The sequence below is a fragment of the Ipomoea triloba genome, chromosome 2 (assembly GCF_003576645.1).
Source record: "Ipomoea triloba cultivar NCNSP0323 chromosome 2, ASM357664v1".
In the NCBI taxonomy this organism is placed as follows: domain Eukaryota; kingdom Viridiplantae; phylum Streptophyta; class Magnoliopsida; order Solanales; family Convolvulaceae; genus Ipomoea; species Ipomoea triloba.
The window spans coordinates 10,593,338-10,619,374 of NC_044917.1; the positions used below are offsets into that span (position 1 = coordinate 10,593,338).

Here is a 26,037-nt window from a genome sequence, read left to right on the forward strand (position 1 = left end):
TATATATATATATATATATATATATATATATATATATATATATATATATATATATATATATATATATATATATATATATATATATATATTGTTGCATTTAAAAAAACTTATTATAGGACACGAAAATTTTAAAAAATGTGGTCAAGCACGAACAATGAATACGGGACTTGCTAAGAAAAAAAAAAAACTAGAGTTTAAGAATTATATTCAATTTTCTCCACTATATTATAAGGTTTGTGGTAAAGATGTTCGTTTGTTCAAAGCTGAGGTGACTATGTGCATTTGGCAATTGAGTCTCTAGTTGGAAAGAGATTCCTAACGAGGATGTCAATACAATGTGGGTATTTTTAAAGGTAAGACAAGAAATTTAAATAATTTTAATATTATATTAGGTTTGGAATGAGAAGTTAGAATTACTTGTTCAAATTAATAAATTTATATACTTGTATATATGACTTGCAAGACAAATTTAATTTTTCAAGTGATGTGCAACCCATATCATGAAACAAGTGCAATTACAGTATAAAATTAGGCATTATCATTTGCGATCTTTGCTTTTTAGATAGGTCTGACGTAAATGATAATGTCTATTTTTATATTGTAATTGCACTTGTTTCATGACATGGATTGCACATCATTTGAAAAATTAAGTTTATTGTGCAAGTCATATATACAATTATATAAATTTATTAATTTGAACAAGTAATTCTAACTTCTCATTCCAAACCTAATATAATATTGAAAATATTTAAATTTTTAGTCTTACATTTAAAAATATCTACATTGTATTGACATCCTCGTTAGGAATATATTTCCAACTAGAGACTCGAAATGGTGCAAATTTCTAAATGCACCTAGTCACCCCAACTTTGAATAAACTAGCATCTTTACCACAGACCTTATAGTATGGTGGAAGAAATTAAATACAAATTTCTTTGCCTCTAACTTTTTTCTTGACAAGTCTTGTATTGATTGTTTGCCATCAACCATGTTTTTTAAAATTATTGTTTCCTATAGTAATTTTTTTAAAGCAACAATATATAAGTATACAATATTATATATAAAAAGGAGATTAAATTTTAAAATCATAAAATTTTAAAAATCACATGACATGTGCTCATGTTGAAAAGTTGCTAGGAGCCTGTGTATTTTTTTATTTTAGTATATAATTAAAAGATTTATTTCACCATTTTCCTTTTGTATTTTGTGTATTTTTAATAGTGTATTATAATAATTATTAATAAAACAAAAATAAATAATAGATTATTTGAAAACTAGACCCTACAAAAATCCTCAAATGACAGTAAAATTGGAAGGAAGTATACTTAGGCTTTCTCCAATAGATAAAATTTTAGTGTTATTTTTTAGGGGATTTTGTAAGTGTGATTAGGAAAGAGAAAATAAAGTGGAAGAAAAAAAGAAAAGAAAAAAAAAAAGAAACAAAAGATGACAAAACAAATAAAAAAAAAACTAATATTACGCAGGAGAAAGTTGTTGCTGCCTTGCTAATGGTCAAAAACTAATTACGCAGGTGGGCCCCACTTTGGGTTGATAAAATTTGGAGTTTACAGAGAAAAATTCACATTTATTTACATTTTCCCTTTTGTTTGAAAAACACACTTGTCAGTTTTTTTTCTTAAATCTTGTGTCCAAAATGGCTATTGGGGTTAGCCTTAGGGAAGGAGTAAATTTCTTTTGAGAAGATTAACATTGTGGTTGTTAGTTTTAACTCGCAACTTCATATTTAAGTGACTTAAAACTCTTATGATTTAAATAAATATCTTTTAAACTCTCAAGCTCATCTTTAAGTGACTCAAAGTCTTTTCACTTAAACTAACATCTTTTAACGGTTAACACTTTTATAAGATGACGTGGGATTTTGCAAATACTAATCCACTGCATTTGAAAGTTTAAGATCATTCCCTGGCACATTAATATCACAGTACAAGGTGAGAGCAGAGAGTACAATGATAAAATATAATGTCACAAAGTCACAAACAATAAAACATCCCAAAAGAACTTGGCAATGAACATGTTCAACTGAGAATGAATACTTGCCTTTGACATCATCTGGCAACAAATAAAACTAGTCTTTGAAGAATTATGACTTGACACTACAAAAGCAGTGAAGGAGAGGGCAGAGAAACTTTAAATCAGTACCTAATCTTCCAAAGCACAGATGAGTGCACATCATCAGTGGCATACTTGAGAGCAGAAGACACACATTCTGAGTTTCTAACTGCAATCAACTTAGATCTTAGTAAAGGCAGTAATGCCCTATATCGCGATTGTTTCTTGTTCAATACTCTGATATAAGCAATCAATCCAAGCCACTCAATTTCCCACTTCTCCACCTCCAGTACAGGCTGAATACCAGAATTAAGCTCCATCCTTTTCTTTATCAGCTTCTTCATGTACCTAAAAGGCGAAAAAGCAAACACCTTTCAGCGCAAATAAAGAAGCCAATATGATTTGTCAATGGCATTATAAATAAGATGAACAATCTGCCTAGCACTAATTCCCAGTTCAGTTCACAGTTTATCACAGAGGGGGAAAGGGGTGCCTCAGAGGGTAGAGATGAATTCATTAATGTGAGCACCTCTTAAAGATTCCAGGTTATTGTGAGAAAATACTACCAGAAGTTTGTGTTTTTTGGGGATGGCTAGCGAAGAGTCAAATGTAACGAGATATAAGAAATTTTTACCTCAAAGAAGTCTCCAGGACATCAATATACGAGTTAGTGCTTAGTCTTACAATGCTAGCCAGACCAGAGATGTAGCAATGGAACTTCATGGCACAAAGCAAGAAAGACTGGTAAATGTTGAGTCTCACCACAGCTGCTGAGTTTATGTTTGAATCATAGAATATGCGATGACACTTGGGGCGCAGATAGCAACACAACTTAGATTTCAACTCTCGAACTGGTTTACCTTGCCAGCTGATAGTTAGGGTGGAACTCAAATGGATATTCAAATACCTGTTAAGCAGACAAAATCCATTTCCCAATAAATCTTGCTGTAAGAACAGTCTACATAAGCTATACGCTTTTGTCACCAACATATAACACAGAACACCAATGCACTAATACTACTGCATAGTATACATAAATACACATACCAGAACACATTAAATAGAAACTAGATTAAACAGCCAAATTATTGATTAGAACAAGAAAATAACCTCGTATAATCTGCCTGAATTTCCAAAGTGCGACAGTTAACAAATAATCCACTCCATCTAAGAAATGAGATTCCATCATCTCCAACATACAGTTTACTAGATTGCAAACCTGATAGATGATTGATGTCAAAGTTTAGTCCAAATTTTTCTTCATTCATGTAGCAGTTGAATTCGCGAAATCCTCTTTGCAGTCGGGTGAGGAAACTAGAAGCTTGGAACTTTGAGGTTGATATGAAAAGGAAGTCATCTATGAACCTAAGCAGAAGATATTTAGGGGTATCTACTACAAATTTATCTCCATTACCACATTCTGCAGCTGCAGCATCCTGAAAAGTTTCTATTCCAGATTGATACCTACTGGTAGGCTTACAAGCTTTCTTAAGAAAAGGAATAATCAAGTTCTTTTCAAGGTATCCATAGTATAGTGAGCATAGCAGAGAAGACAAAACACTTCCTTGGGGTATGCCAAGGCCTTGCAAGTAGAATTTGTTATCCATGTGTAGCACATTATGTTTTATGTGCTCCTTTAAGTAAAAAGTAAGCTCATCTTTCATTACTTTTCTGCCTTTTTCCTGTAGCATGTAACATTGTATAATATCAATATGCTGCAACTTTAGAAAATTAAATTTCAATTTTTATCCATCAATTTTTCAACTATATCTACTTGAGCAACCAGAATATGTTTCATTAGGACAAAAAAATGATTTTCAATAATCAGTGTATATATTAAGTCTGAAATGAAAATAGATTTGGCATACTGCAAAATGGCAGTCTTCAAGAAATGAAAGTAAATTATTTGACATTGTACAGCTTATCAGACACCATGTTACAGAACTATGGCTCTTGATCATTCTTAGAGCAAGGAAAATCCTTGCAGATAATTGAAAAAAAATTCATAAAGTTATAGTGTTTGTTAAATGTTTGCTCACACTATGGAATTAAAATGGCTTCCTGTTGAACTGAAATTTATTTTCTCTGTAACCAAATGTCATATTAAACAATATGAAACTTTTACTTAATAACAAAAAGCATATACTTGCCTTTTAACCATCTATATTGTTTCATATTAAAATTTCTATTTCAAATTTGTGTACAATGTTCACATTGTCTTTTATACAGAACTTTATGGTTGGATACTTGGATCATATCAAAATATGATAATATATAACTCCAATATGCACTTAAAATAAAGAAATTAGAGAACTTTGTTTTCAACAAGAATATAATGCATAGAGGATTAAATGAAAGTAAAGAATCTTCTTAATTGTTTCAATACTTTTACTCTTCCCAAACGACAGTCCAAAGTTAGGATACCTGTTTCACAAGAATGCCATGAAATGGACGAGCAGCAAGAGAAGATGTGCTACTTTCATGTGAAAGAGCAAGGTGCTGATTGATCCACAAAGATTTCTTTGTGCACACAACTTCAATGGTTTTTGCTAAAATATATTCATTATCTGATATAAAATCCTCCATCACAGTGAGCAATTTATCCTGGTTTATTGAGTCAAAAGCTTTAGCTACATCTGATACAACGATGAATACATCAGGTGCTGTGGCAGAACCATTCTTCAGAATCAACAAGAAAGGAACAAGTTTATTGTAGACATCATTATAATTAAATACCGATGAACCCAGTTTCGCAGGTTCTTTTGTTTGTATTCCTTTTAACACTGCATGCAAACCACGAAGAGCACAATTTACCGACCTAAAATAGTCATATTTGATATTTCTCAGGAGAGAAACCTTCCTCTGCTCACAAGATTGAGAAGACAACTTCACAGGCATTCTTGATGATGCTTTAAGATTTTCCAATATCCTTAACCCATCTTTTTTTGGAAGAAATCTAACCTTCGAGAAACCAAACGATCTGCTCTTCAAAATTTTCTGGGCAGAGGCGACGTTTAATTCTAGGAACTGCTGATCTTTTAAGCAAGTCATAGCTTCAACCTTCACCTGCTTCCAAATGGACTTCCGATAATAAAGGATCTCTTGATTCTCATGCTCAGTTTCAGTTACATAAAAGTGGGCTTGCACTAGTGGCACTACAAGACATGAAAAGAACCAAAACATCCAACACTCTAGAACTTTATGTTTCACAATATCTAAGGCACCAGGTCCACCACATTCTTTATACATATCTGTGAAGCAACCATTTGTAGATCTTAATCCATGAGAATTTGAGTTATATTTATTTGATAAAAGGGGGAACCTAGATATTTTTACTTTATGCATACACTGATTAAGAGAGAACTTCTCAAATCTGCGCATCTGAATGAACTTGGAAATATTCTTCCTCAGTATTCGCCAATTGGAAGGAGTTCCTAATAAATCTAGAGGCACAATACTCCGGCAAACTGCCCAAACAAATGATACAACCTGTTTCTTCAGAGAATAACATTTACTTGGTCTTAATTGAGAATGCTGGGCTTCAGGGCTTTCAGAACCTTTCGAACTAAAACAATGTTCTGGAAATTCATCACCAAGCGCATACGCAGTACAACCTTTTGCACATAAATTCACCTGAGTCCAGTAATCAGCACTAGTTACACAAATATGAAAAAGACAATAAAAAGCATTTGATGAAGAAACAGAGGGCAATGGTGTACAAATATATAATCTATTGTTCATAAGCTGATACATATTGACAGGGATACAAGGAAAGTCCTTTTCTTCAGAAGTAACAATGTTTTACTAAAAAGTGATAGGGCAAGAATGCATGCAACAAATCAAGAACAGCCTCAGATGAAGTCAGTGGAAAAAGAGAAAAAAAGGAGGGAGGGGGATATAAATTCAATTTCACTTAGGCAGTAGAATATTAAATTCAGAAGAAACATGTCCAAGCATTCATGAAAACATTCAGAACTACATTACTCGGATCATTCACCAAATGCTAAGATAAATATCTTAAGTCAAAAAGAATTTATATCAAAGTTTACTAGCTTTTTATTCCAAGTTTCCAATAATATGGGCTAACCTCACCTTCAAATGCCATATACAAGAACACTCATCACTCACTTTGAATCATGTTAAACACAGAGACTTAAAAACAATATGAATGACCTGATAATCAGAGCAGGAAACTCTTTTGCCATCTTCATCAAATGATGGAACAGGACAGTGCTTCTCCAATAACCTTAAGTGTTGACAGTGCTGAGCCTTACGTATGAGAGCTTTCAACAGCCGAGTAAGTGAGTGATATCTATGGGCCAAAAAGCATTATTTTAAAAGAAAACTTGGGACCACAAGTTGAGGAGAGACAGAAATGCTTATATTTAATATAATAGAATGCCTTATGCTTTACCTAGATAATGTTACCTAGGATGTGTGATATGCCGTATGAAAGAATCAAGTCAGATGAACCATGATCTGATTTTAGACTAAGGGCAAAGTACTAAAGCAAGGCATCTTCAATTTTTCTGTTTATTTAGATTTTGTTTTACAACTAAGCTCTAGAGCAAAATACCAACTATAGGAGCTAAAATCAATTATGGCTGGACCATGTAGCATGATGCATGACATGTAAGACCAATTCACTTTCCTCTCCATCAACTTTTATTTCTATATTCAATTTTTTTTTCCAATAAATTTTACTTACAATCTGTAATAACTATAAAGCCTAGTCCATTTTATACCTGTCTGAGACCATGTACATCAACTTGCAGATAGGTGAACACAGCTTGGTTTTGTTTTGCTAATTCAAAGCAGATAAGTTCACAACAGGATATTAAAATCACAGGCACTGTCAAAAAAAATCTCAAAAAAATCACAGGCACTGTCAAAAAAAATTCTCTCAAAAATATGAAGAAGAATTTCATAACATGCATTAAAAAGATGTTGGACTATCTAGCAAATTACACTACAGTTCTGCCAGAAACAGAAACATTAAAAATGAATTAAATGATTAAATCGACTAAAAAGTGACAAAGAATAGAAAGCAGTCATTGCTCACAAGCATGTTGATCTGATGAAACAGCAGTTAGTGCTATGTAGGCAAGGCGAAATTTGACCATTGATCTTACTATAAGATCCGAAAATTTCCTTGAAGAGATCATTTGCACCAGAAGAGTTGGGCTTCAAGGAATTCAGTATGTCTGACAACTTTTTAGATAGAAAACAAATTCTACAAGAGAAAAATGGGCAAGCTTTTACCATTTCATGCCTAAACTCATGGGTGTGTGGATGAGTGCAGGATTGGTCTGCGAGAACATATGATTGAATAACTAGCAAAAAATAAGAGTTAGCTGCTATCTGTTCCATAAGATAATTTGCCTAGTTAAACATCCATTGATATTTTTTACTAACAACAGGAACAGAAGAGCAAGCAATAAATTTTGAAAGACATGCTATGCAGATTATTATGAGATTTGCAAAACAGAAGGATACGTTTTCTGGGAAAGACAGATGAACAGCTCTCCAATTTGTAGAACATGGTTCTCGTATTGATTATTGCATCCTCTGTGACATTCAATGGAGCAGAAAATGCTAGGCAACAAGAGCACCACCCTGTTATCTGTTGATATGAAGAATCTAAACTTCCACTTAAGAACTTTTAAAAGACCAATAGACCATGCCACTAACCCTTCTCATTTCATACTTACAGGAAAGCTATTTTTACCCCTACCAAAAATGTAATAAAAAAAGCTATTTTTTTCATTTTTTTTTCTTGTTGCAATCAAACTGTTATTTCTCTAGTAATGTTAATGGCCATAAGCATCCAGTTGGCAACCCAAGGAATGATTACATACACACAATTATGAGCTCTAGACACTATTTAGTTCAGAGAATAGAGGGTGCACTCATAAGCTTGTAAGTGTATTGCCGAAAATAGAAGTTAATATTTCAGCCCACCTCAAGAAATTTTAATTAAGTCTCTATTCTCATGAAGAAAAAAATGAGATCAGCAAATGGATTCAGCAATACATGGCATTAAAAAATAATTGCATGTATCATATTTGTAATGATAATTCAGGAACAATTTATCTTCCAGTGTTCTGAAAATTTTATGCATTTAAGGCAAAACTTACACCGACATTTATTTCATGTTGAAGCGTAACAGGTAAGTCTCCTTTCTCCATTGAATTTCTGCAAGTGGTCAAGGAATTGGTTTCTTGAAATGGCAACTGCTGACGTTTTCTCTGGCGTTGCCAACTATGAAGTCTTCTCCGTTTCCTGTTCAATGAAACATCTTGGTTTAAGGAACCTTGGCTAACAGAAAGCAAATGCACTCCTTTGTTAGTGCAATTATCTCCACTGGATGTCAAAGTCCCTTTAGATGACTCCTCTTCAATACACCTTTGCCTGCACAGTAAGTGGATGAGATCAGACTATTCCTGACATCACAAACAATAAAGGATAGGCTAGAAAAATATGACATCAAGACCAAACAAACCTAGGGCATTGCTGCTTCACTGGCATTGACTGCATGTCATGGAATCTTTTTCTCTTTCCACTGCCGACTAGAAGTAAATTGTAATTTTCGGAAAACTAGTGAGAGATGTCACACAATTCTACATGAGCTATAAACGGTAAACCTCTTACAGCCCGCTTCTATCTAGGACTGGCTAAGTTCAGAACAGCTTATCTCACTCATGCATTACCAGGAATTTAGTACCCAGAAAACAAACTAAAAAAATGAAATGGATTCCACAAATATGATGTTGACTGAAGGAAAGAATTAGATAGAGAAGACTTCTTTTTTTTTTTTAATTGCATTTATCAAGCAAATTGAAACAGTATGAATACTTCCATAAGCATGGTCTAATAAACAGAAGGATATATTTAACTATTGTTATTATCTGAACACATAACAAGTAGTCTCCATCAAACAGTTGTTTTGGGCTCACTATTGTTTTGTTGGGGAATATTGAAGTATACATTCCACCACAACTAAAAGGTTAAAGTATGATTTTATATTTATTTTCAATATGTCCTCACATGTAGCTGGATTTATTTTATTGGTCAAACATGTGGAAATAAATTGGTCGGTAGCACATGGGATTTGAACCCAATACCTTTTCTCTACTCTCAATACTATACTAAAGTATATGTTCCACCTCAACTAAAAAATTTTAATTATTAGTAAGGATTTGCATTGTTTTATATTTATCCTCAACAAAGAAAGGTATACTCACAGGTGGTATGAATGGAGGATGAAAAGCACAAATCAGTGATAGGAAAACCTGCAACTTGATGGAGTTTCTTTTGAGAAAGGGGCAAAAATATCGAAGCATTCCTTAGTAAGTAAACCATAAGGGCATCCCCAATCTGTTTATGATATATTCACAGTGCAGGTAAACTGTAAATGTATACATACTCATGTAGCAAGCATAGTTATAGGTGGGTCAAAAGGGAACATAAAAACTTTTTCTCACCCTTCTTAATAAAAGGCACCATGCTGAGGATGTCAAAAGCTCTTCCACATACATAACACTTGAGAAGCTCATCTGTCAAATAATTGCACAAGGCATCTAAAATATTATATGGGGGCAAAGAGAGAATATTGGGAAGAATAGAATAATTGTTTCAATCACAATTGCACAATGGTCAACTACTCAACTTCTTATGAACTAGAAAATCCATATAAGTATATGTTTATCAAGATTGGCTTAAATTGAAAACCGAAGCATAACTTAAACAAATGATGAAGGAACGAGTTGTAGTCACCTTATCATTGCCACAGCACAATATGTTAGATGAAGTGGATTTCTCAGACCTCATTGATTCAATAGTTCTTCTAACAATCTGGAAGTGCATGAAGGTTAAAAACATGATTAAATCTAACAATTCAAACAAACAACTCTAAAAAATAGTAATGAAGTAATAGAATCAAACTCAACAGAATACAATGTGCAGAATGCCTGCTATCCATTATCCACTAGGGTCAAGTAAAGGTTATCTAGACTCCAGTATAACTATCACTTTTAAGAACAAGTCACACTTAAAAATACTAAGAAGTAAAAAGTGAACCCCTAAACCAAATAAAACAAAAAAATTCAATCATAAACTCTAAAATCCAAACCCTAAGTGCACAACACTTTTGCAAAGTACAATTTTTAATACTATATAGTACACTATTTAATGTTTTACCATGCACTTTTTAACAACATAATGTGCATTTTTGGAAAATCCTGAGAAGTGCACAATAAATACAAAAATGCCACAGCATTTTTTTTAATTGATATGATTCGTTCGATTTTTTTAGATTAAGACTAAGATTAGTTTTAAGTTTTCTGGTGTGTTCTCATATATATATATATATATATACACATACATACACACACACACAAATGCAAAGGAGCTCTCAGGTACAAAATATGGTAAAATCTAAGTCATTAATCTAACCAAAATCAACAGTCCAGAATAATGAAAAATTTTAAAAAAATAATCTGGTGGTAATTTAGTCCATAACTTAAAACTTAAGGTGCATAAGTTTGAAACTTAAGGTGTGCATCAGTTCGAAACTTAAAGTGCATAAGTTTGAAACTTAAGGTGTGCATCAGTTCGAAACTTAAAGTGCATAAGTTCGAAACTTAAGGTGCATTAGGTCGAAAATTAAGGTGCATAAGTTTGAAACTTAGGTTGAAACGTAAAGTGTATCATCAAGTCGAAACTTAAGGTGCATCAGTTCAAAACTTAAAGTGCATAACTTTATCCAATATATATATATATATATATATATAACCTCTCATCCCGTGAAAACTTGTACATAAATACATACAATCGTCCACATAAATGCACACAATCTCATATTACAGTGTACAATACACACAATCTATCTCTAGAATACTTTATGTGCATTTATGTAGACGCTTATGCGCATTTATGTTAGTTCGTAGATTCTCATGAGAGGTGGGGTTCTCATTTGATCATTAATCTCTCTCTCTATCTATCTATTTAGAGCCTAGATCTGGTGTGGATAACTCCTCCCGTGTAGACATGCGAACAAATTAAAACGGTTGGATGAGCTCAAATCAAAGACAAAAAACCAATAAAAATGGGAGAAAAAAAAAACAATGTGGCACTTTAGTAATTTCAATGATATGTTTAGTGCATTTAGATATGTTTGGTAGTGCTTTGAGTTAAATGTACCATCAAGCATTCACATGTGCACCACAGACCAGTATTTGGTAGTGCACCACAAACCACTACTAAGTACACCACAAACCAGCACTTAGTGCATCATGGATCATCACTTAGTACACCACAAAAGAATATACTCGGTCCACGGATCGTCACTTAGTAGACCATAAAATTATACTTGGTGCAAAAAGTTACTAAAATGCCAACTCATTTTTTTTATTGATTTACAGCATCCAATGGTCCCAATCTATTTGTATGTGCGCACAAGAAGAGGCTGCTGCACCTGATCCAAATTATTTATATATATATATATATATATATATATATATATAATATATGTTTAAATAGAAATAAATAATACATTATTTATATATAAAAATTACCAAAATTTGAGATAGCGTAGTTGGTAATTAGTATATTTTTGTTATGAAAAGGTCCAAGGATCATAATAACAACAAAGATGTGCACTGAAATGTGAATCACTAAAATAAGGACTTTCTAGGCAAAATCAAGCAAGAGCAGCAGACTTTCTATAACATCTTCAACAACAAGCACATTTACCCATCCAAATTATGTGCATTACAAAAACAAACAAACAAATCAGGTACCTGAATCTGGGACCACCGGTGGTGAGGATCGAAGACGGAGAACGAAGGCGCATTTTCATCGATGACGACAAAGCAATGCTTGAGGAGCTTCCGGTAATCGGAGGTATCGGTAGGTCTAAGAAGAAACTCCATTGCGTTAGCGCCACTGCAACCAAGGCAGCGCCGGCCATTGCAAAGACAATGCGCCGCCGAAGGAGGCGGAGGAGGAAGGAGGGACTTGATCGTGTCGGAAAGTGTACGTGCTCGGTTCCGGAATACCCTCCAAAGAACATCCGGAACTCTTCTTTTCTTATTCGCCATGCTGTTGGGTGTTGGCGATTGGCGAGCAAGCTGAGCTATCAATATCTCTATCAGCTATGCAGGCAAGGAGAAGAGGGCAAAATTTTGGAAACTGTCGAGTCGTTTCAGTTTTCCCTCCCATTCAGATTTCCAAAACAAACAGTCATTATACCTGAGGGGGTGGAGTCGGGGAGTGGGGTGGAGACGTTTTTGGAATGACGTTTTTGCCTCTTCCATTTAAGAATAATTGGTGACTTAATTTATTTTGGTTACATTTAGTCGGTTAATTGGTCTGCGTGATTAAAATTGATAAAAAATTAAAAATGTATAGTTAAGTTATAAAATTAACAGTTTTAAAAGTTGTAGATAACAATTAATGCTATTTCAATAGTTAGTAGACCAAAATGACAATTTACTCAAAATATATATATATATATATATACACACACACAAACGGTATACAACATCAAATCGCGTAGAGCCGACGTATATTAATTTTTTTAAAATATAAACCTAAAAATATATTAATTTTCTAATCGAGAACCAACGCCGTATTCAATTAAAAATATATATACAAACAGTATATAACATCGATTCGCGTAAAACCGACATTGTGTGTGTGTGTATATATATATATACACACACATATATATATACGCGTTGAGGATCTTGTGAGAACAGTAGCCTAGGAGAGAAATATGAACTTATCTCAACCTTACATTTGTAAAAATTCGACAGATTTGATCATATTAAAAAAACGCAATAATATTTTCATAGTTATCAACTTTACTATGCAAACTTGAACATTTAAATAAGCAATCTTTAACAATGAAATATGTAAATTTGGTAAATTGTATAAAATCAACCAAAAAGCTAAATTTTAAATCTAAGCCGTAAATGCTAAAAAAGTGAACCACTAAACCAAATAAAACACAAACTCAATTATAAACTCTAAAATCGGAACCCTAAAAAAGTGAACCACTAAACCAAATAAAACACAAACTCAATTATAAACTCTAAAATCGGAACCCTAAATGCAATGCACTTTTACATTTTTGTAAATGCGATCTTTTATTACTAAATATGCAAAATGTTAATATTAAATGTGCAAACTTGGAAAAGTATGAGAATTGTAAATTTTTAGTGTTTAAATTTACATAATAAAATTGGTGATAATTACAAAAATGTCACCGTATTAATAAAAAAATTGATCCGTCCAATTCTTCTAAAAATAAGATTGAAATTGATTTTCTCACCTAAAAACATGTCATCTGATCTAATACCTATCTCTCTGTATATATATACACATATACACACACGGGTGGTACACAACCTCAGTTCTTAATGAGAAAGCATGCAATGGTGTATGGCTTGCATTCCGGGGGCTTCCCATTCTATTCTACTATATAAGAAAGCTAAACTATCAAGTTGTGGGATAAAGAATGTGTCAGAAAATGACATTTCTATTCATAGATAGCAGTACATAACACTCGAAAGTCGAAACCCACAACCAGTGTTTGGTGGATTGTTTTCAGAATCCATATACAATGCATAATAACCTTACTACTAATAGGAATCTCATCATCAAAACTAGTTGCATACTTAACAGATGCACTGGAAAGACACTAGCCTAAACAAACTATCTAGAGCACATCAACCAACCCTGCAACACACTGTCATACTATGTTCTTCTTGCTAAATCGATCCCCAAGCAAACTTAAACACACCGCATATCACATGCAAACCGGCATGTAACAGTGCCAGTGCCCCGATGGCATTGGATGTGTAGCCTGGACAGCAACTACTAGTTGCATCCGAGATTCGGCTCAGTAGTAGCTCAAATGGAAGCCCACTAAGAAAAATGATTAGCCCCTTGTCTTGGCCCTCTTCATCCCAAGGTTGTTGTTGAAGGGGGAAACAGAACCAGACATTTGAGAACCTTCTTCTCTCAGTGTGCCATTGAGCATTGCCAATTCCCGTAGCTGGTGCTTTTTATAAAAATCTTGAGATTCATCCTGCATTGAAAGATGAAAATAAATGAAAGAATAACAATAATAAATCTCTTAAAGAGCATGTCATACTAGGAAGGAAAAGGAAGTTGCATTTTTGCTTCATCAAAGAGGACAGGACAGGTTAGAATTACCACAGGCTTGAGTAGATCTTCAAGTATCTCACGTGCTTGCATTAACCGAGCATCAATTATCTCCACTGGCAGTTCAGCCTCCACAACCACATGCAAGGGTTCATTCAAGTGTTCATACCCAGGTTTACCTCTCATCATCTCTTCCTACAAATAACAACAGTAAATTATTTTGTTGTTGCTATTACATTTACAGGCTATGACATCAAATAACAAGAAGCTGTTTAGTTACATCAATTGAAAATAAGATTCTTATCAATCTTATTTCTTCCTTTCACTACATAATGTCATGGTATCATAGCATATAACTGATACAAATGCTAAAAGACACAGAAGATACCCATTGCAAACCGATGTCAGCATATAATATTGAAAAAAAAAAGGTTGTTCTCATTTTAACTAAAAATGAGAGCACCATTGTAAAGTATAGGGATCAGAACATTGAGGGAAGCCTGGAGGAGTCATGCCACCATCGGACTGCATATGCACTAACACGCTGGCTTTCTCAAGTTTCAATGTCACACACCAACTTTTCTGATAGAGATTTGTGTCACCTGTCTCTTGAATAGAAAAGTATGGCAATTGTTTCTACACTCTAAATTGATTGAGAACATGTTAAAGGTTGATAAATAAGACCTTAGAGAATGGAATTCTTAGTAGAAGTGAATGTGAGTGGCTTGAGAAAGGAGAAAATTCTTATTGAGACTTGCCCAACTAAAGGAAAGGCAGTACAGTTTTGGTTGGATGATGACAAAATACTATTCTCCTGGATTGCGAATTGCATGACTCTTGATGCAACATTATGAGACTGTAAATTAGCTAGGGGATTTGTTGCATAAGTGGTTCTCAAGCTCTAGTAATTTGAATACGCACACATCATCTGTCACAGGAAATTCATTGTCCTAACCAAAAGGGACAAGGTGTTTATGGATTATTTTTATGATTTCAAACATTAAGCAAAGATTTCTTTGCAGCTATACTTATCTCTAGCAATGTGCAGAAAATGAAGGCTCAACATGAGGCATGACTATCATTTAGTTAGATCTCTAGTTTAAACAAAAGGTATGATGCAAATAGATCTCAGTTATTGGACAGTAAAGATTTAATCCTCGTGAAATGTGTTCTCAAGATTTCTGAAAGGCCTCAAAGATAGGACTCCCTATCAAGCAGATAATATTGATAGAATTGATTTTTCTTTTCCTTTCTCACAGGGTAACAGTGAAAGCAGATATCATGGAGGCAGAAATAATAATCACAGTGGTTTCAGAGGAGGGCATATGGTGATAGGAGATCAGGTGGCTGTCAAGGGATAACAACATTATAATTGTGAAGATCAAGGCTACACCCAAAACCAGTGGGTCAAGCCTCCTAGGCAACAATTCTAGCAACAGCAGCAACCCCAAGGGAACTATGTTACAGACTTAGTGGTTTACTTCATATGAACCCATGTAAAACTCCTATAGATCCTGTCTTTAAACTTGTAACAAGTGAGAGGAAGATGTTGGAGATCCAATATATATATATATATATGAAAGGGTAGTTGGCAACTGTTGCCTGTCCAGATATCACTTTTCCTATGATGTGATAAGTTAATTTATAGCAGCTCCTATGACTATTCAACGGAGTACATTGATTCATATTTTCAGATATCTAAAGGGAGCACCAAGTAAAGAAATTCTTTGACAAATCAGGACAAATACATATTGAAGCCTTGACTGGTGTTGGCTGGGCAAGATCACCAAGAGCCAAAAATCAACCACTAGTATTGTGTTCTTATAGGTGAAAATCTGGTTTCTTGAAGGATAAGCAAAATGTGGTGGTAAGATCCAGCGTAGAATTAGAATATCATGCTATGATCAAAACAATGTGTGAGCTAAGGTGGATGCATAATCTATTAGAGAAGATGGCTTCAAGTGGCTTCATCATTTATGGTGAAATAATCAAATGGTCATTCACATTTTAACCAGTCCCATTTTCCATGAACAGACTAAGGACATAGAGATTGAAGTTTGAACAAGAGAAGATTCAACAACAGATATCTAATTCAACTCTCTACGAAGGGTCTTGTCCAAGTTAGAATTCATATTGATTATATTTGTAACAAGTTTGGCACTATGAACATCTATGCTCCAACTTGAGAGGGAGTGTGAAGTGTTACTGGAGATACAAAGGGCCCGATCAGTACCTAGAAAATTAGAGAATAAAAATGGAAAAGAAAGTCCACATTTTTAAAAATATTTTCCAAATTTTCCAAATCCAACAACACACATATCTTCACACCTACAAATTTCCATCCCCACTGCCACTTATCTCCGCCCCCCTCAAGTCACCACCACCGCCGCCGCTACCTCCAATACAATTACTAATTCCTCCCCCCACCACTACCTACTACCACCTACCTATGTACCTCACCCCCAACTAATTGCAACCAACATGACCCTACCTACCTTCCCACCTCTACCACTAATCATTAACATCATAGCTTATTTTACCTACCACTATCTATCTATGCTCACCCCAAAATACCTACTCCACCATAATCTACTTACCCCACCACCACTCAAAATCATTTTTACTTATCACTAGCATTTGTATTTTATACAAAGAAAACAATTGGATTTTAAATATAATTCCATATTTTATAAATTGTAAACTAGTTGAATTGAACATGTTTTTTACTTTTCCAACGGAAAAGGAAAACTTGGAAATTTACGGAATACTGGAGAAAACAGTTTCCATTAGAGATTTTATACTTAAAGGCGAATTTCTATACTACCTTTGTAGGGTCCTTGATGCTTCCACGCCCTCTTATCAAAACGCGGCAGTCAGTACTTACTTCCACTCGCTTAAGGGAGTTTCCTCTGGGACCAAGGAGACGTCCAACGAAATTGTACTGAAATAGATAGTGTCAAAATAATTGCCAGTATTATACACTGTAAGCATACATAAAAGGAGGCATATAAATGAACAGATGTACATTGGGATATTGCTCCACAGGTATATCAATTCTGATGGTCCGCTTAACTATAAGTCCCGATGAGCTACTTTGACTACCAAGCCAGCTTTGAGCAGAAGAAGACTGCACCAAACCTGACATCTGCACATCATAAATGGTAATATTGTTAGGGGGAGAAATCAGAACATATACGACAAGCCCTTTTTGATAAAAGGCATTTCTGTAGAGGATCTGTGCTCAACCGCTACTGATTTGAACAAAGCTGAAAAGTTTCTGGATACCATATTATGAAGGTACTCCACAATCCAAAAAATACAAGTTTAATAACAAACCAGCATCCAATAACATACAGTAAAAAATGGATAATTAGATATGCATCTTAACAGGAAGAATACTCAATAATATGTTGATGCCCACCTGACCTTGAAAGTGCCCATCTACACTGAACCAACTTGCAAAATTTTACATTCTGTTCACATTGAAATCATTCTTAATAGTTAACATATCAGAGCAATATAGGTCACAAATTTCGCAAGGGCAAAGGCATCATGGTCCTTTTAGAAAAAAAAGGAGATAAAACCTCTTTGGTCTAGTATCTAAATTATTAGAGTTGAAATGGAGAGAGAAACTCCCCTACTGTCTAATACTCTAGCAGTCTAGCCTATAACAACGTAAGATGAAGCTAGAAGTCAGGTTAATTCATAGAAAAGACTCAAAAGAGACCTAGTGACTTCAAGCAAAGTTCTAAATTGACATGCTCAGCTATATCTAGAAATCAGCCCCAAACTTGTTAGCTTCAAAACTAAGTGTCATGACAGAAGCGGAACTTTTAAGTTAAGCACCCAAATAAGTAATCAAGTCAGCATTTAGAGTAGGAAAACTATGTCAGATAAGCTTCTGTAAAGTAGAAATTAGATTAAAGAAGTTATGTTAATGGTTAGTATCCATACTTCGGATTGAAATGGTGATGACCATCTGTCCTTGTTAGCACCTCCATTTGAAAACAGTCCTCCTGAAGCCAAGGGGCTACCATGTTCAAACCCACTTTGATCTAAAACAGATGCATTCCCCAAGAGTGTAGTTACACGAAGTATTTCTGCTTCAAAAAGGTCAATTTTCAAGAAATAAGATGCACCCGTTAGCATTAGTTAACAATTAGTTAGCAATTAGCATCCACCACAATATGGACAGGCAGTCAGACAACACTTTCCGTATATTCGTTAGTTATCAAGAATCTACATGACATACTTGGTCTTTCAGAAGAATACACCGGAACAGACAATAAATTTATACATACTTAGCTAGAATGACCAAAATACTTCCATCTTATTATATTCTATTTTGCACGATAGCTCTAAAATGTTTAATTGATCAACTGAAACTTATTCCTTTAAATTAATCAGCACGAATTAAGCTGGAGAAAATTCTTGTAATTCTTAATTGACAAAATGAGTCAAATATGTTAGTATTATTGGTTTTTACTTACACCTGTTTCTAATTCTTATACCCATGAAAGTTGCAATTTATTTTTATTCATGATCTTTTCAATATTTTCACTCATCCTACAAACTCCACTCGGGACACTATCCGAGAAATGAGAATATCTTTTACAAGGGCAGACCCATAAAATTTTTATTAGAGGGGGCCAAAGCTTTTTATTTCAATCAAATTTATAATTATAATTATCATTGAAAAACAGTAAACAATTATATATAATTGGTAATTACATAGTTGTTGGTACAATAATAAAAAGAAAACCTCTAGATAGACAACCAAAAAACAATTATACAAACTATCATAAAATATCACACCTATCATTGTACTCCATTCATCCCACTTTAGATGTCTTACACGTATAACGAGAGATGACAATTTAATTGTTATAATATTTAATTTAATTTAATATTAGTAGATACAATTTATATATTTAAAAATTACATTAACAGTTTTGTTAAACACAACTAGCTAAATTTGGAAGTGATAAAAAATGATTTAAGAATATAAGTGATGAAAAAAAGTTGATTGACCGACATATATTAAATAGGACCTATAAAATGGGAAAGAGAGTAATTGTAATTGGTGAGGTCCATCAACAATTTAATTCCTTACAAAAATACAATATTACTAAATTGAATACACTAATACAACTATTAAATTATAGTAAATCATTTCAAATTCTAATTTAATGTAAAATGTTAAATATCTAATATTCTTAAATTAAATACGATAATACAACTATATTTAAGGCTTTACGCATTTGAATTTTTATTTGTCAAATTAATTGTAATTACTTGGGGAGGATGAGGGTGGCAGAGCTATTATTATATTATATTGTATTAGTAATAATTTAGTTTTAATAAAATTTGTGTGTGGTGAGGATGAGGGTGGCAGAGCTATATATTTACACATATTTATATGTAGAATAACTACATGTACACACATATATACATATTAGTTTGAAAAAAATTTGGGAGGGCTAGACCACCTACCCATCCCACCTTATGTTTGCCCCTATCTTTTAGAAATGGTTATATAACATCAGGCTGATATAGGGAGCATTAGCATAAAAGCTTTAGATGTAGTAATATATCTCATCTGAGAGATTACCTTGACTCCACATTATATATTTATATGGTGCAGGTAATAACTTCAACATAAATAATTGAGACTTGATTCTGCATGCCATAAGCTATTAAGCTCAACCAGTCAATGTACGGGTAATTCACTATCTACAAAAGTCTCACTAGCTATTCTCCGCTAAATTTACCCCTTCCCTGGTGATCTTCATTGATATAAATCCAGAAGGAACCAAAGGAACCTAAAGTGTAAAATCTTATTTGGAGCTTGGTTATAAAATCCTGCCTAATCACCTATCCATCACAAAACACCTCATAAATATGGAGTTAAATTTCCTCTGCTATAGGTTAGTGGCAACTTAGACTGAAAAATTCCTCTCACTGAACCTGAAGAATGGGAATAGGAATGCTCCGCCAAAAGGATATTTGCACTTCTATTCTCCTCACCACAAGAAATTGGCGTCAACTTAAGATCAACAGACAAGTTGTAGTTCTGCTATGGCCAACATTGCCAAGTGCAATTAGCAGCATAATAGCATCCAAAACAACATAGTCAGCTGGACTACAAGTGACAAAGAAATGAAGTACAAGCACAACCCAAGGGCCAAGTTAGATGACTTAAACCAAATGCTAAATGCCCATTAAGAGAAAGGTGTCACAAGCTAAAAACCTTCTTGGTTTAGTTCACAACTAGCATAGGCTTGAAATATATAGTTTAACATCTTTAAGGAATCTGATGTCTAAGGCGGCAGTGGAGAACACCCACCTTATCTTTGCTTTTATTTGACCGCCTCAGGATTGTTTACTTTTGATGGCTTGGAAAAGAATACAGACTAAAGTGGGGGAGTTCCTATTTCAACAAGCTGCTAAGAGATGTGAAATATTATTCAAAGTTCTCCAACTCACCCTGGTTTAGCAACCGATAGCAATTAGGAAGCACAGGCATAAAAGGACAGAGTTTGTTACGTTCACCAAGCAACTCCGCAAGATACCTGTCAACAAGCATTGAGGCAAGTCAGTGCCAATCATTACATGCATAAGCAGTGCACATTTATAAGGAGTAGTTTATGAATATTATCACGTGAAACAACCACTCCCAGATGTTTGAAATAATTTTTTTAGGTTACAGACTTACAGTCCAGGGAGGATTATATGACTTATCTGTTCTCAAACTCACAAGACATGAGCACAATATTACAATTTCACAATTTCACATACTTATCTTAGATCTATCTTTTTAGGAAGAAAAAGCAACATATACATATTCTATTGCTTTCGGCTGTACTCAGTTGCTGATCAGCACAGATCATCTGATCTCACACTTGAGATTCAATTAGTAAGACAAAAGCCAATGATCTGGAACAGAATTTTGATGCAAATTTTGAAGTGTAAGAATTCAATGACCAATTAAAAATTAAGAAGCACAAATAAGAAAAGATTTATAATTAATTTTACTTTTAAACAAATTTCTTAGTCGCATCAAGAAAAAAGTCATTTCCCTGTTTAATGATAAAGGGGAAAAAAAAGAGTAAAAATTGGTTAACCAAGAACAATAGCGCAGCCACTAACTTCAAAACCTAAGAACGGTAATTGAGGCAAAATTGATATCCTACTGAATGAATTCAACACCGTTGTATAGTATAGAATAAAAATCAACATTTTCTCCCTTCTTCAGCAAAGAGGAGCTGTATGAACATGTAGGAAGAGAAGTCCATCAAATTATGTTAAATTGGAACAAAACCACAGCATCAAGTAATTGAAGTAAGGAAACGTTAGCCACACATCAATGCATAAGACGACACTAGAACTAAGCAAACTAGATCTTGTAATACAGTAAACAATTCCGAATCAGAACCACTCAAACCAACCAACAAAGCTGAGATCCAACGCATCGAAAATCTGAATTACACGGAAGAAATGAAAACGATCCAAATTTAACGATTAAGTCGTGCAAGATCTGCAACTACGTCTGTTTGTGGATAACAATAGATATATATATACGGTTGAGAAAGAAGGAGCATACTTCTCTTGCTCGACGATGGCAGACGAAGCGGAGCGGAGAGCGCCGATGTGAGGAGAGTGAGGGCCGGAGGGCGAAGGTGAGCACGCCATAAACCTGCCAGAAGCCATCTGTTCGGAGGTGAATATTCGAAAGAGCAGATTCACCTTCCACCGGCGCTAGAGATGATTGTGATCGACAGCCGGAGATTATAATCGCGTCGGTGGAGAAAATTGTTGAACAGACCCACCACCACTGGTACATACGTTTCTACTCAAAACTGTCGAGGTTATGACGACAGCTAACCATATTCACTGCTGACTTTACAGTTGTACTACAGCTGCCACCGTACTTTAAAGTGGTAAATAGGGATGATAAGGTATCCACGATGTTCTGTGATATTGGCAATTTGGCATTCCGTTAGCGGATAACGATGAAATGTTTAGTAAAATTAACTATTTATTATGGTGTTTGGGGGTGTAAAGGAATTGCAATTTAGGGTGTGTTTGGTAACTCATAAAATAACTTTTGAAAAATATTTTTTGAGTTTTCTATGTTTGGTAGCGTCCCGAAAATGTGGTCAACGGAAAATATTTTCCGTTAACCAAGGAAAATTAGTTCATTTTTTTGGAAATGAGTTACCGAATTTTTTTCCGTAAGTTATTTTACGGAATCGACAGAATAGCTGTTTCGCATGTTTTCGACCAAAACCATGCCGTATCACTCATGACCATGGACCAATGAGGTGGGGAAACCGCCGGAAACCTTTACTACATTTTTTTTATTTTTTATTTTTTATTATAAATTCTATTTTTTTAAATACCATTATTTTAATAACTATTATAATTTTTTTATATTTTAAATAAAACAATTACAATGTTTAATTATACAATTCTATTCATTTTCCAGAAAATGAACCAAACATACAAAGACAGTTTTCCATAATACATTCAAACACTGGAAATGAAAATGTTTTCCGGAAAATGACTCATTTTCCAGAAGTCATTTTCCTACTTTCCAAACGAACCCTTAATGAAATGTTCAATTACACTTTAATTACATTATTTTGTTAGAGGATATTGCAATTTCATCCAATTGCAATTCTCTTCAAATGATGAATTATTGCAATTTCAATTCATACTTTATTCCAACCTTATTATTTTCCCACGGAATTACAATTATTTTTCTCCTTAATTTTCTCATCCAACTCAAACGCCATGTTACTGTTTTCAGTAACGAGTGAAAAGCTTGAAATGATAATATCATAATATTTATTACTTAGGGTGTGTTTGAAAACCTTTCGAGTTTTCTATGTTTGGAAATGAAGAAAATTTAAAGTCACCGGAAAATGAAGGGTCAGTTAGTGGAAAGTCAAGATGTTTTTCCGGAAAACAACTTCCCTTTTTTTTTTTTAGGGGAAGTCATTTTTCAGATATTGCCTTCTTCTTTTGAAGCCAAGAGAACTCACATTTTTCATCTTTTTGTTGCTTCACCTTCTTCAAAATCAACCGCTCTGAAGATAAAAATCAAAAGCAAAAAAAATACAGAAACTTCCGAAAGTCCATCGGAAACCAGAGGAACCGGATCTTTGGTTTTTGGCTTACTAGTGCTCATCAGTGGTGGAGTTGGTGTTAGTGGTAGTGGTGGTGGCGGTAGCAACGTGTCGGCAGAGAATGTAGGCAGCAGCCACATTAGGTAGCACACAAAGTTTGGCAAGCTACAATATTTAAATGGAGTTAGGAATGTTAGGCACCTACAAAGTTTGAACAAAACTATTTATTGTTTGGTCCCTACATTTTAGGCTAACTACAAAATGACCCCAAATCTACAACTATAAATAGGGAGGTCATTTTGCCATTCTAGCCATCCCAAATCATTCTATTCTTCCCTCATATACTAGAGATATTAGAGAGTTTGTTGAGTGTATTTCTCTTTCCTAGCAAGAGGGAATTATCCTTGTTTTCTCCTTGTTAGTTAGAGAGTGGTTGTAACTCCTATTTTCTCATAGTGAAATTCTTCTACCCTTGCCCGTGGTTTTTACCCTAATTTGTTTAGGGGTTTTCCACGTAAAATCTGTGCCTCATTTATTTTTCTTTCTCAAATTATTGTTGCAATCTGATCTATCCCACTTCCGCGGGCGCAACACAACGGTGGTGTGGTAGTGGTGGTGGCGACGATGTGGTGGTGTGGTGGTTGTTAGGGATGAAGCCAAAAAAATTTTCAGTGGGGGTTGCTAATCCTGTCTGTAATCTCTGATTTACTTTCGTACTATTTCAGGTGTGTTTCGTATATTTGGCTTTGAGAGTGCATAACACCTACAAAACAAGCAAAGTTCCTTGCCTATCATTGGTGGGCTACTTGAACATGCACACAGAAGGCTTTATTAGTGGGGTACTTGAACATGGCTCTTTGTTTGCTGTTTGTGCAATTCTACTGCTATTGACATGTTCACAAAGGAGTGAGTTACAACACTTACAAAACAATCAAAGTTCTTGCCCATCACAATTAGCGGTGGGGTACTTGAAAATGCACACTTGGCTATTTGTTTGCTGTTTGCAAGTGCTATTTCTACTGCTAATTGTAAATATTGACATGTCACAAAAAGGAATACTTTATTATTAATGTAAAAAGATGTCTGAGGCAATCAACTCTAGGTACAATTGAATTAACACAAGTAGTGTTACTTTGGGGTTATTAAGCAGTGCTCATAATTTGTTGCTCAAGTGATACAAATGCAAAACCGTGTCACCAATTGTGTTGTGGGTGCAAAGCTCTGAAATGCTTTATCCTTGGAAATCGACAACTTGTTGTAAATGTAGCAGGTTGAAGTAGGTGATGGCTTGATGTGTGAAATAGACAACTCTTGTAAAATGTAGCAGGTTGTCTGGGCTTGCTAACTCTTTGAAGTAGTTTGCTTGATGATAATGCCCTACCAATTGAAAAGTTTAGTAGTTGCAGAGCTACAATATGCTTCTTTCCAAGATTGAGGCAAAATATACACACAGCTTGCAATAATCATCCACGAGGAACTTGACAGCCCACCGATATGAAAGATTGATGTTTTTCGGCATCGAATCGAGATTGAAGTAGTTTTGCTTTTGTATCTCGCATAGATGTAATGCGACATTGCCCTCTTTGCGTGTCCTATTCACAGGAACAATCGGACCAAGACGCTTCATTCCCATGGTTGATAGATATTCCATCTAAAAAAACAAAAATTACTAATCAAACTCTAAGACAAATGAACAACAACTCTAATATAAATGGCTTAAAGATGATAGAAATCTATATTTACCTTGAAAAACGAATGGATGATTTCATTTCAATGCTCCAAAAAGTTGACCTAGGATTTAGGGTTTTAAGAGCAGACGATGAACCTTGAAGCTGGGAAGAGCAGACCTGCAAAGCAAACAAGGCCAACAGTTACTGCATACTGAGAGCACCAAGTGAGAGGCCTCCACTTGATCTCCACACTGGAACTCTTCATCCTCTTCCCAATCTGAAGAGGCTCTTTCGACAGATCAAAGCTCTCCCCCTTCATCCTCAGCTCCTGAATACACCTCGTCACCGCGCGGCCATCGTTCCTCTCCCTCTGCAACTGCCTCGACATCTTCCAGAACCTGCAAAGCTTCAATTGCACAAGAAAAGCAATGAAAAGTGAAGTGCACGCGGACACGGCGGACGGGATCCACCATTTCCGGCACGCGTCTCCCGAATCGGAAGTGAACAGTACGGTGAAGAAAAAGGCGTGGAATGTGAAAAAGAAACAGCAGAGTTGGAAGATCTCGCGTCTGATGAAATCCAGCCTCGTCTCTTTGGCCGCGATTCTGCGGCCGAAGAGCTCCTCCTCTCGTTGCCAAAGCTTGAGAAGTAAGAGGTGGCCTGGACTTCGCGAGATCTCCATTAATGGATGGTGCTCAATTGCAGAACAGAGGGCGGTCTGCTTCTTCTGTTGATGCTCCTCGTCGACTGGGATTTCCACGACGACATGCGCATCTTTCATTTCTGCCATATCGCAGTAGATGAAGCTGAAAATTTAAAACTAAAACTTTAAATAATAGCGAGAAATTAAAAAAAAAAACTGTAGATGAAAGAGCAAGTAAAATGGTGAGCGTGAGGAAATGAGAGAGCTTTTTAGATTTGATTGCTTTGTTGTAGGAAATGGAAATGTTTTCCTCCACATATTTAAACTCAATTTCCTAACGGTCATATTTAGG

General features: G+C 34.7%; 3 protein-coding genes across 4 annotated transcripts; all 3 read right to left on the reverse strand.

Annotated features, from left to right (window-relative positions):
* Positions 1-1,907: 1,907 nt before the first annotated feature.
* Positions 1,908-12,291, reverse strand: LOC116009808 (telomerase reverse transcriptase). 2 transcript variants are annotated; one of them, XM_031248946.1, is made up of 14 exons: positions 11,871-12,291; positions 9,847-9,924; positions 9,555-9,626; positions 9,315-9,447; positions 8,573-8,639; positions 8,208-8,481; positions 7,567-7,693; positions 7,133-7,274; positions 6,244-6,382; positions 5,418-5,703; positions 4,495-5,321; positions 3,181-3,752; positions 2,705-2,977; positions 1,908-2,418 (listed from the first exon to the last, which is right to left on the reverse strand). In XM_031248946.1, exons 1-14 carry the CDS (start codon positions 12,168-12,170, stop codon positions 2,154-2,156), a joined length of 3,555 nt encoding a protein of 1,184 aa, XP_031104806.1. In that variant the 5' UTR covers positions 12,171-12,291; the 3' UTR covers positions 1,908-2,153. The 2 variants fall into 2 exon arrangements, with proteins under 2 accessions (XP_031104806.1, XP_031104805.1); XM_031248945.1 differs by having other exon boundaries at positions 4,495-5,703.
* Positions 12,292-13,585: 1,294 nt separating this feature from the next.
* LOC116011421 (KH domain-containing protein At5g56140-like) lies at positions 13,586-22,185 on the reverse strand. The gene is made up of 7 exons (XM_031250983.1): positions 21,845-22,185; positions 20,728-20,813; positions 18,196-18,341; positions 17,267-17,386; positions 17,066-17,182; positions 14,293-14,436; positions 13,586-14,164 (listed from the first exon to the last, which is right to left on the reverse strand). The coding sequence occupies exons 1-7, from the start codon at positions 21,949-21,951 to the stop codon at positions 14,015-14,017; spliced, it is 870 nt and encodes a 289-aa protein (XP_031106843.1). The 5' UTR covers positions 21,952-22,185; the 3' UTR covers positions 13,586-14,014.
* A 2,228-nt stretch (positions 22,186-24,413) lies between these two features.
* Positions 24,414-25,964, reverse strand: LOC116011422. The gene is made up of 2 exons (XM_031250984.1): positions 25,116-25,964; positions 24,414-25,023 (listed from the first exon to the last, which is right to left on the reverse strand). Exon 1 carries the CDS (start codon positions 25,830-25,832, stop codon positions 25,179-25,181), a length of 654 nt encoding a protein of 217 aa, XP_031106844.1. The 5' UTR covers positions 25,833-25,964; the 3' UTR covers positions 24,414-25,023; positions 25,116-25,178.
* Positions 25,965-26,037: the final 73 nt, after the last annotated feature.

Excerpts from the sequence above, each read along its gene's own strand:
- LOC116009808 (XM_031248945.1), bottom strand. The coding sequence starts at position 12,170 with ATGGCGAATAAGAAAAGAAGAGTTCCGGATGTTCTTTGGAGGGTATTC. Across the intron at positions 9,925-11,870 it reads ACCGGTGGTCCCAGATTCAG|ATTGTTAGAAGAACTATTGA; the intron begins GTACCTGATTTG and ends ATGCACTTCCAG. Across the intron at positions 5,704-6,243 it reads TTTCCTGCTCTGATTATCAG|GTGAATTTATGTGCAAAAGG; the intron begins GTCATTCATATT and ends TACTGGACTCAG.
- LOC116011421 (XM_031250983.1), bottom strand. The coding sequence starts at position 21,951 with ATGGCTTCTGGCAGGTTTATGGCGTGCTCACCTTCGCCCTCCGGCCCT. Across the intron at positions 17,387-18,195 it reads CATCACCATTTCAATCCGAA|ATGTCAGGTTTGGTGCAGTC; the intron begins GTATGGATACTA and ends TATGATGTGCAG. Across the intron at positions 14,165-14,292 it reads AAGATCTACTCAAGCCTGTG|GATGAATCTCAAGATTTTTA; the intron begins GTAATTCTAACC and ends CTTTCAATGCAG.
- LOC116011422 (XM_031250984.1), bottom strand. The coding sequence starts at position 25,832 with ATGGCAGAAATGAAAGATGCGCATGTCGTCGTGGAAATCCCAGTCGAC.